At 50.9% G+C, this 16711-nt stretch overlaps 1 protein-coding gene across 1 annotated transcript; it reads right to left on the bottom strand.

Annotated features, from left to right (window-relative positions):
• Positions 1–4313: 4313 nt before the first annotated feature.
• Positions 4314–5682, bottom strand: HTR1A (5-hydroxytryptamine receptor 1A). The gene has a single exon (XM_009910126.2). It carries the CDS (start codon positions 5661–5663, stop codon positions 4422–4424), a length of 1242 nt encoding a protein of 413 aa, XP_009908428.2. The 5' UTR covers positions 5664–5682; the 3' UTR covers positions 4314–4421.
• Between the last annotated feature and the right edge of the window lie 11029 nt (positions 5683–16711).

Here is a 16711-nt window from a genome sequence, read left to right as displayed (position 1 = left end):
TAGGTTAGACCTGATAATCTCAGAGGTCTATTCCAGCCTCGATAATTCTGTGATTCTGTGAAATAGTTTAGACTACATTCTTCATATGGAAAGGATCATGCATCAGAAGTTTTCTCCTCCAGTCCAATAGAACGTATTGTAACCTGTTGAACTGCCAGTCCTTGTGGTTGGGATTACCATTGCCTACTCAAAGAGAACAGGAGATCATCTGTGAGAAAAGGTGAGGCTCACAGAAACATATATTGAAGCAGGTTGACCTGGGCTACGGAAGATGCAGTATTCTTTTATTAAAGTACGAGAAGTGTGATTGGTTTAGATTTTGCAAAGCATTTCTAGGATTGCTTGCATGCTGCATCATAGCCATTTTGGAATTTCTTAAGCTGTATCCAAAGAGGTAAATAGTCACCTGTACTGCTGAAAATGCTTCTCTGAACAGCTATCAAACAGAAATTCACTCTCAACATTCTTTCCGGTTTCTTCTGATTTCTTGGATATGTTTCAATTTAGGATTCATACTGTGGCCCAGAGCAATGTTTGAAACTGTAAATTCTGAAGACCAGATTTTTAACTGTGAGAGGATTGGGAGACATTTGTTTTGGAGACCTTTGGTTTTGTTTCTAAAAGACATACAGCATATTTCTGTCAGGATGGCAATGTCAGAGAAAAGTAGGTAGACTTAAACATTTTGTGGAGAAGACTTCTTTTTAAACAGATGAAATGTCACAGTCACAAAATCAGTTTTTCAGTTTCATTTAATGAAAGTGAATGTCAGATTATGTCAGTCTCTCCTTTTTTCCCCTGACTACCTCTTTGTCTCCCTAGCCCAAATCCTAAGTACAGTTGCCCAGACTAAATGTGCTGGAATTGCTCTGCCAGTACTTCTTGTCAGATTCCTGGACTCTGTGGACTGAAGCCACAGAGCAGAGAAAATTAAAAGTTATGAAACTTTCTTCTTATCTTGCAGCAGTCTTAAAAAGCACTTTTAAAGGAATGAAAGGTTAAAGCCTTAATATCTATGCCTATCTTTGGTACTCACAATTGACTCAAGTTGTTAAAACTCCAGTTTCTGCTGCTGTTCAAAATAAAAGCTTTTATTTTCTATTTGTATTTTCTTAATGCTTGAGCTTCCATAGGCCCTTTAAAACTGAAACAAAGCTTTCTAAACTGTGAGCAGGTTGCTCATTAGTGGAGTTAATGTAATACTGCAACAAACCACAAATAGTGATTTAACACAGAACTGACTTCTCTAAAAAGACACTCCATCCTGTTTGGTTGGGGTTTCTTTAATCGTAGTGGAAACCAAACTCGGAATTTGAAAATTACAGCACAGAAACAAAATGACACATCTTTAAAGGCAGACTGTTTTCTCTACATTGTAGAATTTAACACTGGGGCAGGGGGCGGAGGGAGAGAGAAAAAGGAAAAAACAAAACAACAACAAAACAAACAAACAAACAAACAAACAGGGGGGCGGAGAGGGGGAAGAAACCAAACACGAGAGGGAGTGAGAAATGTAGAACTGTCCAGAGAAATACCGTCTTTACAGAGATCGCGGGGAGCAGCCAGTGGAAGGGTGAATAGGGCGACAGTCGGCCGGGTACCGCGGCTGCTCTCCTGGCCTCGGCGGCTCTGAGGTCCGGCCCGTTTAGCCACGCCGCGAGCCCATCAGTCGCCGAAAAGCTTTTCTCCCTGCCGAGGAAAGGCAGAGAAGCTGGCGGTGGAGGGCACCGAGGCGTCGGTGGTTCGCGCCTCTGCCGCAGACCCTCCGCCCAGGGGAGGGCAGCAGGCTTCCGGGGCCGCTCCCCTGCAACGCGTCGGTGCGCGGAGCGGGCGCCCGCACGGGCAGACGGGCAGAAAGGAGGGATGGGGACAGGCGCGCCTCGCCCCCCCGCGCCTCGCCCTCCCTCTGCCAGCCGGCAGCATTTGCGCTACCGACCTCCCGAGTTTCCCCGCTCCCAGCCAGTCGGCAGCGACACAGGGAGGCTGGGGCATCTCGCAGCACTCGCCTCGGGGGCTCGGGGGCTGTGCGCCTCGCCATGTAGCCTGGGGGTGGGAAGCTGATGAAGGAGGCACAGAAGCTGCACCTTTCTCGCCGTCCTGCCTGATGCGCCTCCGGATGGGTCATGCCTCGAGGTCCCGGGACCCTGGAGATGGGTAGCCCCCAGCCCCCTGCAAGCTCCAGTTCCGCGTAAGCTGGGACAGGCCAGAGGGTGGCCGAGTTTTCCCAGCTGGAATCGTTGTCTAATTTGCAGGAAGACTTGCAAATTAAAAATACATAAACCAACCTTTAAAAGGATCAAACATACAGAAACGCGCTTGCAGCAATAGTCGGGAAGTGGCTACGGGAGACGCAGATCCCGCTGCACGGCAGCTCTTCAGCCGCAACGAGGCGCGTCGAGCCCCACACTCCTACCCCGCTCCCTTCACTCTGCCCCGGGGTGCCGCCGTCCCTGTCCAGCCCCGACCTCAGCAGACGGGACTCCCAAGCTTGCAAGATATCCGAGAACTTGGAAGTTTTGGCTTCCTAATCGCTGCACTCTGACTCTTCTGGGACTCCTGCACTTATGGAATATTTGGGACAAATGTGATTAGGAGTGATCAAAGAGGAGACAAGATCAAAGATCAATTTAATTGCGAAAATTAGGTCAAATAAGATTTTCGAAAAAAACAACTCTGTATCTGAGGCTGTTAAAACCACTACTGTCATTTAATGTAAGCAGCTGAAGTTCAGAAATGACTGGACACATTCACGTGACACACAGATTTAACATTCCCTTTTACCCACAGGTAACAGAGATTACACAAAAATAAATAGGAATGTATATGTGCGTATGTATGTATATACACACACACATTTTTAAATATATTTGGTAAAGCATTAATTTCAGGCAGCCAGTCGCAGAGGTACACTGCAGCCGGCCGGTGCCAGTACCCGGCCCGGCGCCATCCCACTCCCGACGTAACAGCGGCCCCAGTTCCCGGCCGCAGCGGGCGGAAAACCCAGGGGCACAGCAGGATGGAAAGGCTAGCAGAGAGGCTGTGAGGCAGACAATATTACCTTGTTGCCCTGCTCCAACCCCGAACGAGGCGGGGGTGGGAAGCAACCCAGGTTTCCCAGGGCCAAGCAGATGGGGTTGAGGGAAAAGGGGAGACCCTCTGCGGGGGAAGCTAGGCTGGCTACCCCTGCCCTTGGTATGGCAGTGATGCTCTCTGCTTCATGGTCGCAGCTCTCATCTTGTGAGGAGGGTCTTGCTTACCGCCGCCGGGGCTGGCCCGGGGGAGGAGAAAGCCTCTTTCCACTCTCGAAGCTGCCGCAAGCAGATGCTCTCGGCCCCTCCCCTATTGCCACGGAGCACATGGCAATGTTTTGGTTGATCGGTTTGGTTCGTTTTGTTGTCTATTTTTGTTACTTTTTGTTTTTTTTCCCGAACAAAATGTGCTGCAGCTGGCTGCCTCCAAAGCAACTGCAGTGTCACCGGAGAAACTTTGAAGCAGTTTAAAATTAAGAATAATAAATAAATAAATAATACTTTTAAACTGCCTGTGCCGGTATATGCGTCGCGGAGTCAGGCACAGCTGCAGAGCGCCAAGCCTTTCCTCAGTGGGAAAACCTCAGTTAAAGGCATTTTTACAAAATATCCCCATATAATGAGACGTGCGGTTGGGGGTTAAGCCCCACTACCTCCCTGCGGTGCAACGAAGGGAAGCACGATGAATTGGAAGGTCCTAGCATAGCAGTAGAGCTGTTGGACACAGGCAACGCTGACAGGGATGTCGCTCTAAGTACCTTGCAAGGTTACAAAGCACGGTCGCTTTTCCCTGAAGAAAATCCACTTGGTGGTTTCACAGCTCGAGAAGCCACGAGACCAAACCCCCTTCCTCTGCTCGGGGTGTCGCCTTCAGCCTCCATACTCACACTGCTAAACCGAGGTCGGACTCAGAGCCCGCTGCAGTCTCCTCGTTAATCCAAGAAAAATCCCCAACACGGCGGTTTTCTGCATAGGGTGTTTTATTTTTACCGATGCTACTCGGGCAGACACTGTGGTTTACAGCGACCACAAGCAACGACCTGCAAACCCTAAGTCTACCCATTATCATGGATGTGAGGGAGAGAGTCTAGAGCGCCTATGTTCGACAGCGGAGCCCCGGTGTGGCCAGGCGAGGGGGGCCGCGGAGCCCTCCTGGGCAGGGCACCCCCCGCCGCCCAAGCCCTGCCCTGACGAGCCCCGGACTGCGGGGATTGTCCGAGGGGCGGAGGAACGAGGGACTCCGGCGTGCTCCGCGGAGCGGGGGGGATCCCCTAGTCTCCCACCCTTCTGCCGGCGTTATAGAGGGGTTGGAGGGGGACATACACACATACGCTGCGGCGGGGGCCAAGTGGATGGAGCTGGACCTCCTGCCCCGTCGTGGAGCTGTGGGCTTCACTGTCGGCAAAATTTGCACTTGATAATTTTCTTAAAAGCACTTTGGAAGTCTTTGTTGAAATAGGCATAGATGATAGGGTTGAGGAGGGAGTTGGAGTAGCCCAGCCAGTTAATGACTGCCCCCAGCCACTCGGGCATGTAGCACTTACTGTCACAGAAGGGCAGGACCAGAGCCACGATGAAGAACGGCAGCCAGCAGAGAATGAATGTGCCCATAATGATGCCCAAAGTCTTGACAGTCTTTCTCTCCCGGGACAGAGCCATCCTCCGCTTGGCCTCTGTGTTCTTTTCGTTGCGCCTCTCGAAGGAGGAGGGCGGCGGAGAGCCGCACGCCTCGCTGGGCAGCGGCAGGTGCGTCTTGGAGGAGCTGTTGCAGTGCTGAACCTCGATGATTTCCAGGACGGCCCCGTCCTCACCCTGCCGCACCGCGCCATTGACACAGGCACCAGGCTTGGGCTCCACAGTTCGCCGCCAGCCCTTGCCGGGCTCCCCATTGCTTTTCTTCTGCAGGGCGGCTGGGGACAGGGTGAGGCAAGTGTCGGCGATTTTCTTCTTCTCTGCTTTCTTGACAGTCTTGCGGATCCTGAAGCGGGCCGCCTTGAAGATGCGGCCGTAGAGCACCAGCATGAGAAGCAGCGGGATGTAGAAGGCGCCGAAGGTGGAGTAGATGGTGTACCCGTGGTCCTTGCTGATGGTGCAGGCGTCGGGGTCCGAGCGGTCTTCGGGTGTCCTCCAACCCAGCATGGGCGGGATGGATATCAAGAAGCCGATAAGCCAGGTCAGACTGATAAGCACCGCAGCCCTCCGGGGAGTTCGCTTGTTGACATAGTCGATAGGGTCTGTAATGGCCCAGTACCTGTCCAAGGCGATGGCGCACAGGTGCAGGATGGAAGAGGTGCAGCACAGCACGTCCAGCGAGATGAAGATGTCACAGGTGACTTGCCCCAGCGTCCACTTGTTCAGCACCTGGTAGAGGGCCGCCATGGGCAGCACCAGCACGGACACCATGAGATCGGTGACGGCCAGCGAGCCGATGAGATAGTTGGCCACGGTTTGCAAGGAGCGCTCCAAGGCGATGGCTGCGATCACGCAGGCGTTGCCGCTCACGGCGCACAAGATGAGCGTGCCCAGGAGCAAAGAAGTGAGCAGCTGGTAGCCCAGGGTCACCTCGGCGAAGCTGGGGCCGCCTGCCCCATCGGAGGAGCGCTCTGGGGAGGTAGTGTTGTTGGTCACATCCATGCCGGGCGGGGTGGGGAGGGTCGCTTCAAGAGACGGGAATGGAAAGAGGCGCCAGTCACTTGTACGCTTCCCTAGCAGGATGCATCGCCGCCCCATGCGCTTCGGCCAGTCTGGACAAACCTCCTCTGCCACCCCTGCCTGCACTATATAGCGCGGCGGGAGGCGACCGAGGTTCAGACGGCGAGTGGCGGAGCCGGCCCGCACCCGCCCATCCTCGCCGCCTCTGCCCAGCGCGCAGCCCCGGGCGGCGGGGGCAGCCCTGCCGCCGCCGCTCGCCGCCCTGCTGCCTCCACGCCGCAGCTCTGCCGCGCTGTTCCCTCCGGCTCTGCCTCTGCGCTCCCGCCTCGCTTTCTCTCCCCCTTCTTCCCCTCCCCTTCCGCCCCCCCCCTCCCTATAACCCGCCCTTCGGCGAGAAGCGGCAGCGGGGGAAGAGGGAGGGGGAAGAGAAGTGGGGGGGCAGGTTGGGGGGCGGGCGGGCGAGCGCGACGGCCTTCTGGCTGGGTCGCCATCGTCCCCCGGCGCCACCCGTGAACGCCCTGTGAGGGCGATGGTGTCCGTCGCTCCCCTCCGCCCCCCTCCACCTCAGGACAGGGGAACACGTCAAAGAAAACCACCCACGTCCCCTTCAAATCTCCCCGCACCAACGCCTCAGGCAGCGGGAGACTCTAGGCTTCTCAGCACCGGCGCCGGGGCTTATGCGGGGTGTGGAAGAAGGCTGGCTGTGGCCACGCTCTGCAAGCTGTGGCGTGGGGGCCATCGCACACTCCAGGACTGCCAGCGGACGAGCGCCAGCTGACAGGGCTGGCAGCTCCTGGGGGGCTCATCGCCGCCTGCAGGCAGGTGGCGGTGGCCCGAGGACGCGACGCCTCAGTGCGGCTCGATAGGGCACGGCCGGACGCAGGGCCGGCGGGACTTAATATGTCTGCACTCTCTCCTCCTGCCCGACCGTCCCTCCGGGCGCAGCGCCTACGGTCCTATCCTGGGTTGCACGGGGAGCAACAGCGACCACGCCACCGCGGATGCTAGGAGAGAGGAATCATGGCCACTGGTGTCTCATAGGTATCTTGGGAGGCACTGCTGTACCATCCAGTACCGGGCAATGCTCCCGCTCAGTCGCTTATGAGTACTGTGGCGATCAAAGTCTCATTTGTGACTATTCTTGTCCTGGCCCCAGCGTCCGGCCACGAGGAGGGCGATCGCTGTCGTCTGGAGCAGCTCGCCGTCCGTACAGAAAGAAGGCATAAAAAACCCATCCGAACCAAACAAAAAAAGCCCCATCAAAACAAAACAAAACGAAAAACAAACAAACCCCCCCCCCAAATGTTACAGCTTCTCCCAGGAGGAGAGGGAATGGCCGAGTCCAAATAGTCTTGACTTTCGAAAAGTGTCAGATTGACACATAAAAATCGAATCAGTTAATATCTAATAAATAGAGCAAACAGTCACAAAACCTGCAAAATATCTGTCATTAAAAAAAACCCCAACAACAACAACAAAAAAAAGGTGTCGGGGGGTGGGAAGGAAGTGCTATTATTGATAGCCTTAACTCCATTTGTCCCTGAAAGTCCTCCTGGCGTAACTTTGGTGTCAGGCTTGCTACTACCTTGCGGCTCAATATTTTTAACAATATGAGATCTTTCACTGTGCTTTGTAACTCTGCCACTCAAGCTCAGAAAATGCAGAAAGCCAAATAAGCAATTACTTAACAAGAATATTTGCCAGATTCTAACTTAATCAAACTTCAGATGACGATCACAGAGCCTGGCTTGCACACGCTTAGGTTCCCTCATCTTCCTTCAGTCAATACTTAAAAATAAGGCTGAATTCACAATTTCACAACATTTGGACAGATTTCGTCCAATTCCTTTTTAAAAGGGAACCAGCTACGTTTCTCCACCTCTACGCTTGTAATCTTTAAATGACCAAGGCACGGAGAAGCGCTGGATAACAGGATCAGAGCTGCACCCTGTCATGCCCGCTGATCGCGGCAACATTCACATGCTCTGTGCCCTATTGAATTAAGCCTGTTGTGACACAGACAAAACAAATTGTAGTTGATATTTAAGTGTGTTTTGCTCTTTCACTAGCAAATCCTGTTTTCATTTTTCAAATGCAGGATATGGTGGCTTCTAAGCACCTATCTACTTAAAGACCCTTTCCCTTCAGTGAAATCCGAGTTTGTGCTTCTTGCTGGTTTCAAGCCAGCCTGATGCAATGAAGAAAGTGCAATTCTAGAAGGTAGAGAAATGTCAAGCAGATTGTCCCCACTTACTTGGTTGATTTGGGGCAAATCAACAGCCTGATTAGATCAGCCTGAAATTAGCGTTTCAAAGCCACAGAGGATGCGAGCTTCGGGAGTTCACAAAGGGCTCTTCGGGAAACTGTTTTCAGAGGTGTTTTGCCCTGACGCGGACAAGGGAAGTCAATCCCTGTCACTTTTGTAGTGAAATTCCAGTGGGGAAGAGTCTACAGGGTTCTTTTTCAATTGAAACCTCTTAAATCGGCTTTACTTTTTTCTTTTTTCTTTTTTCTTTTTTTTTCCAGAGGCTAAACGTCATTTCACTTTGAATTAAATTGAGAAGCAGTTTAGACAGCTGTGGAAGAAACAGAGGGAGTAGGAGATGGAAGATGTAGATGAAGGGAAAACTCACACTTTTGATGTAATAGGGTCTTTAATTCTACTAAGCATTTCAATAGCAAAATGCCAGTTAAATTTTTAAAGCTGACTTGAGAGTAAATGAAACCTTAACACAATACACCATTAAAAAATGTCCACTTAAAATATTAATGTTATTCAGTTATGACACAGCTGTTGCAAACAAGGTGTTCTTCAATAAGTATGAAAAGAAAACACATTAACAACTGTGGCAGAAGATGCTTTCATGAGTAATTTCATTCTACACATTAAAAAAAATTAGAGAACCACATATTCCTGACACTCTCAAATTGTGGCTGCATTACCTATTTGCCAATGTAAAACTGAAATTCTACTATCTGATCACAGCATTTGGTTCATGTAGTTGCACATTACTCTGGTTTAAAAAGGATTTATGTCTTGAGATTGGGGTTTTGGTTTGGTGACAGGGGGAGGGTTGGTTGGCTTTTTGGGTGTTTTTGGTTTTGGTGTAGTCTGGTTTGGTTTTGGTATACTATTTTCCAGGATAAGAAACAGCATTTGCATTATTTAACAAATTAAATTCCAGTAATGGTTTCTAAATGAGTGGGCTTTACTGGACAGCTAAGGAGATTAAGGATTTCAGTTCACTGAAACAGATCACAGTACCACAGTATCACAGTATAGCTAAGGCTGGAAGAGACCCCAAGGATCATCGAGTCCAACCTGTCTCCACAGACCTCACGATTAGACCATGGCACCAAGTGCCACGTCCAATCTCCCCTTGAACACCTCCAGGGACGGCGACTCCACCACCTCCCTGGGCAGCACATCCCAATGACGAACGACTCGCTCAGTGAAGAACTTTCTCCTCACCTCGAGCCTAAACTTCCTCTGGTGCAGCTTGAGACTGTGTCCCCTTGTTCTGGTGCTGGTTGCCTGGGAGAAGAGACCAACCCCTTCCTGGCTACAACCACCTTTCAGGTAGTTGTAGAGGGCAATGAGGTCACCCCTGATCCTTCTCTTTTCCAGGCTGAACAATCCCAGCTCCCTCAGCCTCTCCTCACAGGGCTGTGCTCAAGGCCTCTCCCCAGCCTTGTTGCCCTTCTCTGGACACGTTCAAGTGTCTCGATGTCCTTCTTAAGTTGAGGGGCCCAGAACTGGACACAGTACTCAAGGTGTGGCCTAACCAATGCAGAGTACAGGGGCACAATGACCTCCCTGCTCCTGCTGGCCACACTATTCCTAATGCAGGCCAGGATGCCATTGGCCCTCTTGGCCACCTGGGCACACTGCTGGCTCATGTTTAGGCGGGTGTCAATCAGTACCCCCAGGTCCCTCTCTGTGTGGGAGCTCTCCAGCCACTCTGACCCCAGCCTGTAGCTCTGCATCGGGTTGCCGTGGCCAAAGTGCAGCACCTGACACTTGGACTTGTTGAATGCCATCCCATTGGACTCTGCCCATCTGTCCAGTCGGTCGAGAATACATAGAATACATAGAATACATAGAATAAACCAGGTTGGAAGAGACCTTCAAGATCATCACGTCCAACCCATCAACCAATCCAACACCACCCAAACAACTAACCCACGGCACCAAGCACTCCATCAAGTCTTCTCCTGAAAACCTCCAATGATGGCGACTCCACCACCTCCCCAGGCAGCCCATTCCAATGGGCAATCACTCTACCCATCTGTCCAGTCGGTCAAGGTCCCTGTGCAGAGCCCTTCCACCCTCTAACTGACCAACATCTGTTCCCAACTTGGTGTCATCTGCAAACTTGCTGATGACTGACTCAACCCCCTCATCCAGATCATCAATGAAGATGTCAAAGAGGATGGGGCCCAGCACTGATCCCTGGGGGACACCACTGGTGACTGGCCACCAGCTGGATGTGGCACCATTCACCACCACTCTCTGGGCTCGGCCCTCCAGCCAGTTCCTAACCCAGCACAGAATGTTGCTGTCCAAGCCACGAGCTGACAGCTTAGCCAGCAGTTTGCTGTGGGGGACGGTGTCAAAGGCCTTGCTGAAGTCCAGGCAGACCACATCCACAGGCATCCCCACATCCACCAGGCAGTCACCTGATCATAGAAGGAGATCAGGTTGGAGAGGCAGGACCTGCCCTTCCTAAATCCATGCTGGCTGGACCTGAGCCCTTGGCCATCCTTCAGGTGCAGTTATTGCCCCCAGGATAATCTGCTCCATCACTTTCCCTGGCACTGAGGTCAGGCTGCCAGGCCTGGAGTTTCCAGGTTCCTCCATCTGACCCTTCTTGTGGATGGGGACCACATTGGCCAGTTTCAGTCATCTGGGACCTCTCCAGTGAGCCAGGACTGGAGGAAAATGATGGAGAGTGGCTTGGCAGCTCATCTGCCAGCTCTCTCAGCACCCTAGGGTGGATCCCATCCAGTCCCATGGACTTTTGAGTGTCCAGGTGGCTCAGCAGGTCCCAAACTAATTCCAGGGTATCACACTGCTCCCCGAGCCTATTGCCCAGCTCAGGAGGCCACTCATCCTGGACTCCTGCCTTGCTGTTAAACATTGAGGCAAAGAAGGTGTTCAGGACCTCAGCCTTTTCCTCATCTTCAGTCACCGTGTTCCCCTCCAGGTCCAGTAAGGAGTGCAGGTTCTTCTTGCCCTTCTCTTTAGTGTTGATATATTTGTAACAATGCTTTTTATTGTCTCTCACAGAGGTGTTCAGCTTCAGTTCCAGCTGGGCCTTTGCCTCTCTAATTTTATTCCTACATAATCTAACCACTTCCTTGAACATATACATAGCTTTCTGAGAGAAGTTCTAAACAGGTGGAAGGAAATATGTGCAAGAGGCAACCTTCCAACTACAGCCTTCTTGAATTTTCTTACTAGGAAACAAGAATTAGTACTTCTCCACACTGTTCAAAGCCTTCTGAAGAAAAGCTACAACTTTTAATGTACAGAAATGGAAAAAAGCATTTCGTGGCTTGAAGTGACTTCATCATGGAAACTCATTTCCCTATCTCTTTCACACAAGCACATGCATTTCACTATGGGGTCCACTTCCGAAGACACGATTCTGCCTTTCATAAAGCACAAAATTATTCAAACTACTTAATAAATTTAAGCTTTATACTGTAAAAGACCAACAGCTATAAGAAGAGGACAGAAAAGTTTGAGGCCATTGCTAGTGTTGTAGTTGCATACCAGCAGCCCAGCTGAGGTGCAGGTACACTAATGCACGAGGAATGGGCAACAAACAAGAGGAGCTGGAAGCCTTATTACAGCAGGAAAGTTATGATGTAGTTGTCATCATAGAGACATGATGGGATGACTCACATGACTGGAGCAGTGCAATTGATGGCTACAGGCTCTTCAGGAGAGACAGGCAAGGAAGAAGGGGTGGAGGGGTGGCCCTGTACATCAGGGAGGCACTAGATGCCATTGAGATGGAGATGAGGGACAATCGGGTTGAGTGCTTGTGGGTGAGAATTAGAGGGAAGACCAGCAGGGCAGACATCCTGGTTGGAGACTGTTATAGACAACCCAACCAGGAGGAAGATGTTGATGAAGCATTCTATAGGCAGCTTAAGGCTGTCTCAAGATTGCCTGATCTTGTTCTCATGGGCGACTTCAACCTGCCTGACATCTGCTGGGATCTCAACACAGCAGAGAGGAGGCAGTCCAGGAGGTTCTTAGAGTGCATGGAGGACAGCTTCTTATCCCAGGTGCTGCATGAGCCTACCAGGGGCAAGGCTATGCTTGACCTCCTCTTCACCAACAGGGAAGGGCTGGTGGGGATGTGATGGTCGGAGGCTGTTTATGGTCCATTGACAATGCAATAATTGAATTTTCAGTACTCAGTCAATCTAGGAGAAGCAGTAAGAAAACCTCAACTCTGGACTGCCGGAGGGTGGACTTCAGGTTATTCAAGGAATTAACTCAGAAGGTTCCTTGGGAAACAGCTCTTAAAAGCAAAGTGGACCAGAGGGCTGGACCTACTTCAAAAAGAACTCTTAAAGGTGCAGGAACAGGCTGTACCAATGTGCTGGAAGATGAGCCACTGGTGTAGACAGCGAGCCCGGATGGGCAATGAACTTCTAAAAGAATTAAGGGGGAAAAAAAGGGTGTACCATCATTGGAAGAAAGGTGAGGCAACCCATAGCATGTTTAAGGATGTTGCTAGATCATGTAGGAAGAAAATCAGGTAGGCAAAAGCACATTTAGAGCTTAGGCTGGCCTCTGCTGTGAAGGACAACAAAAAGTCCTTTTATAAATATATTAATAGCAAGAGGAGTGGCAAGGACAACCTCCACTCCTTGGTGGACACAGAGGGGAATGTTGTAACAAAGGATGAGGAAAAAGGCAGAGGTACTTAACATCTTCTTTGCCTCAATTTTCAATAGCAGGACAGAATGTCTTCCAGACAGCTGGCCTGCAGAGCGGGCCGAAGGAGCCAGGGAGCAGCATAGTTTTCCTCTGTTCCAGGAGGAGGTGATTGGAGATCTCCTCAGATGCTTGGATCCCCACAAGTCCATGGGACCAGATGGGATCCATCCTAGGGTACTGAGAGAGCTGGCAGATGAGCTGGCCAAGCCGCTCTCCATCATTTTTCAGCAGTCCTGGCTCACTGGAGAGGTCCCAGATGACTGGAAGATGGCCAACGTGGTGCCCATCCACAAGAAGGGCCTGTAGGAAGAGCCAGGGAATTACAGGCCTGTCAGCCTGACCTCAGTGCCAGGCAAGATTATAGAACAGGTCATCTTGAGTGCAATCACACAGCACTTACAGGACGGCCAAGGGATCAGACCCAGCCAGCATGGATTTAGGAAGGGCAGGTCCTGCCTGACCAACCTGATCTCCTTCTATGACCAGGTGACTGCCTGGTGGATGTAGTCTACCTGGACTTCTGCGAGGCCTTTGACACAGTCCTCCACAGCAAACTCCTGGCCAAGCTGTCAGCCCATGTTTTGGACAGGAGCACACTGTGTTGGGTTAGGAACTGGCTGGAGGGCCGAGCCCAGAGAGTGGTGGTGAATGGTGCCACATCCAGCTGGCAGCCAGTCACCAGTGGTGTGCCCCAAGGATCAGTGCTGGGCCCCATGCTCTTTAACATCTTTGTTGATGATCTGGATGAGGACATTGAGTCCATCATCAGTAAGTTTGCTGACGACACCAAGCTGGGGGCAGGAGTTGATCTGCTGGAGGGTAGAGAGGCTCTGCAGAGGGACCTGGACAGGCTGGGCAGATGGGCAGAGTCCAGGGGCATGAGATTGAACACATCCAAGTGCCGGGTTCTGCACATTGGCCACAGCAACCCCATGCAGAGCTACAGGCTGGGGTCAGAGTGGCTGGAGAGTGGCCAGGCAGAGAGAGACCTAGGGATACTGGTCGATGGTAGGCTGAACATGAGCCTGCAGTGTGTCCAGGCGGCCAGGAGGGCCAATGGCATCCTGGCCTGCATCAGGAACAGTGTGGCCAGCAGGAGCAGGGAGGTCATTCTGCCCCTGTATGCTGCACTGGTTAGGCCACACCTTGAGTCCTGTGTCCAGTTCTGGGCCCCTCAGTTTAGGAAGGAGGTTGACTTGCTGGAGCGTGTCCAGAGAAGAACAACAGAGTTGGTGAGGGGTTTGGAACACAAGCCCTACGAGGAGAGGCTGAGGGAGTTGGGGTTGCTTAGCCTGGAGTAGTTACTGCTCTTTACAACTACCTGAAGGGAGGTTGTAGTGAGGCAGAGGTTGGTCTGTTGTCCCAGGCAACCAGCACCAGAACAAGAGGACACAGTCTCAAGCTGCACCAGGGGAGTTTTAGGCTGGAGGTTAGGAAGAAGTTCTACTCAGGGAGAGTGATCACCCATTGGAATGGGCTACCTGAGGAGGTGGTGGAGTCACCATCATTGGAGGTGTTCAGGGGGAGACTTTATAGGGTACTTGGTTGCATGGTTTAGTTGATTAGGTGGGTTGGATAATAGGTTTGACCCAATGATCTTGAAAGTCTCTTCCAACCTGGTCCATTCTATTCCATTCCATTCCATTCCATTCTATTCCATTCTATTCTATTCTATTCTATTCTATTCTATTCTATAGCTCTCATCCAGACTTTTCCAGATTAAAATGAATCAAATATTGGTAACTTCTTTATTACTGTCTTTGATGACAAGATGAACTGTGGACAAGATGAACCTCCAGGAACCTAATTGACTTTCATTACCAGTAGCAGCAATGTCCACTGTTTCCAGTCTCTAGCTATAACTAGTTTGTGAAGCCCTGCATATCCAACTCATATATATGAACAGGAAGGGGGAAATCCCTCTTGAATCCTATTATTAGTCTGGTCAGAATTAATGCACTAGAAATTCAATGCAATAGCACAATAAGGAAACTTACATTTCCAAATTCTGAATCATCATTTTGCCACCTCAGTATTTTTTTAGCTTTTGGGGACATGTAGGCTGGCTATTTCTCCACGCAGTCCTTTCTAGCCACCCCAGATCTGGTCAGCCATGGCCCACTAGGAACTGTGCAGCACTGAGATGACCCAGCAACTCTGCAAGAATTAGCTTGGGTCTAACAGAGGTAACAGCACCTGCACAGAGCTCAGCTTGAGGGCTGAGTAAGGTCATATATGTTGTCTCTCAATCTGCTCCTTAATACTCTCAGTTCTGCAAACACAGAACAGCAATATCCACATTCAGGTCTGGGAAGATCTGCTAGCTCTGATTCTAATCATGCCAAAACAGCAGCAGTGCTTCATGACTTTAACAGGTTTTGGGAGTCATACTGCTGGGTTCACACACTACCCATTCAGCTTCTGCACCGAACCCATCAGATTTCTGTTCCTTCTTCATTGCATAGTTAGAACCAGATAAATAGTTTGGGCCAAACAACCCAGAGGAAGGACCTGTAAGATGCAGGAAAAACCACTATCTCAGAGTAGAATAGAATAGAATAAACCAGGTTGGAAGAGACCTTCAAGATCATCACATCCAACCCATCAACTAATTCACCTAATCAATTAAACCATGGCATCAAGCACCCTATCAAGTCTCCTCCTGAACACCTCCAGTGATGGTGACTCCACCACCTCCTGGGGCAACCCATTCCAATGGGCAATCACTCTCTCTGTATAGAACTTCTTCCTAACCTTCAGCCTAAACCTCCCCTGGTGCAGCTTGAGACTGTGTCCTCTTGTTCTGGTGGTGCTTGCCTGGGAGAAGAGACCAACATCCACCTGTCTACAACCTCCCTCAAGGTAGTTGTAGAGAGCAATAAGGTCACCCCTGAGTCTCCTCTTCTCCAGGCTAAGCAACCCCAGCTCCCTCAGCCTCTCCTCGTAGGGCTTATGTTCCAAACCCCTCACCAACTTTGTTGCCCTTTTCTGGACACGCTCCAGCAAGTCAACCTCCTTCCTAAACTGAGGGGCCCAGAACTGGACACAGTACTCCAGGTGTGGCCTAACCAGTGCAGCATACAGGGGGAGAATGAACTCCCTGCTCCTGCTGGCTACACTGTTCCTAATGCAGGCCAGGATGCCATTGGCTCTCTTGGCTGCCTGGACACACTGCAGGCTCATGTTCAGCCTACCATCAACCAGTACCCCCAGGTCCCTGTCAGCCTGGGCGCTCTCCTGCCACTCTGTCCCCAGCCTGTAGCACTGCATGGGGCTGCTGTGGCCAATTGTTGTGAATATGCCCTCAGAAATGCGCAGCAGATATGCCAATGAAAATATACATTAAGTTTATTTATTTATTTTTTATATATATATATATATATACAAACTCTGCAACGGGGTATTTACAGTCACCCTTCACAGGTATGGATATTCAGTTAGTGGAACTACCTTTACAGAATGTTTATGTATGGGCACTTAAATCAAATGATTCACGGAACTTAGAATCGAAACTGATTCAGAAAGCAGCGGGGGAGGGTTTGGCCATTGACTGGCAACCCTCCACCCAGAGCAATTTAAATGCTACCTTAACTGAAACTCTATAAAGAAAGGCTTGGCTTACTCACAAGCTGAGGACTTCGTGAAGTCTTCCCTTGATAATGTTTATAGTCCGCAGAATGTGGCATGGATATGCCGTAATATGCTGCACCACGTGGCTGCTGCTTCTCCCAGCATACACAGGTTCCCTGCTCAGGGTGGGGCTGTGGTAGTTCAGCAATGCTGGCTCACACGGGCTACCAGGTTTTCTCCTGCAGCGATGGATCACGCAGCGGTTGATCCCTCAGGGTACTGTCCATGGCACTGCACGCAGCTGGGTGACGGTGGCAAAGGACCGCGAGGCCTCTTAGAGCACTGGTTTGAGTCCTGGGCAAGGTGGACCACAGCAACACTGGCACGCATACAGCCATAGGCACGAACACGAATGTGGGGGGCTCATTTACCAAACAACCCCTATTTACCATTTGCCCCAGTGAATACTGGCCCAATGAGCATCTGTTGCTAACGCAAA

This window comes from Dryobates pubescens, chromosome Z, assembly GCF_014839835.1.
Source record: "Dryobates pubescens isolate bDryPub1 chromosome Z, bDryPub1.pri, whole genome shotgun sequence".
Lineage (NCBI taxonomy): Eukaryota > Metazoa > Chordata > Aves > Piciformes > Picidae > Dryobates > Dryobates pubescens.
Note: the sequence above shows the minus strand (reverse complement) of the source record. Positions and strands in the feature narration are given on the sequence as shown.

Coding starts and splice junctions, on each gene's coding strand:
- HTR1A (XM_009910126.2), bottom strand. CDS start 5,663: ATGGATGTGACCAACAACACTACCTCCCCAGAGCGCTCCTCCGATGGG.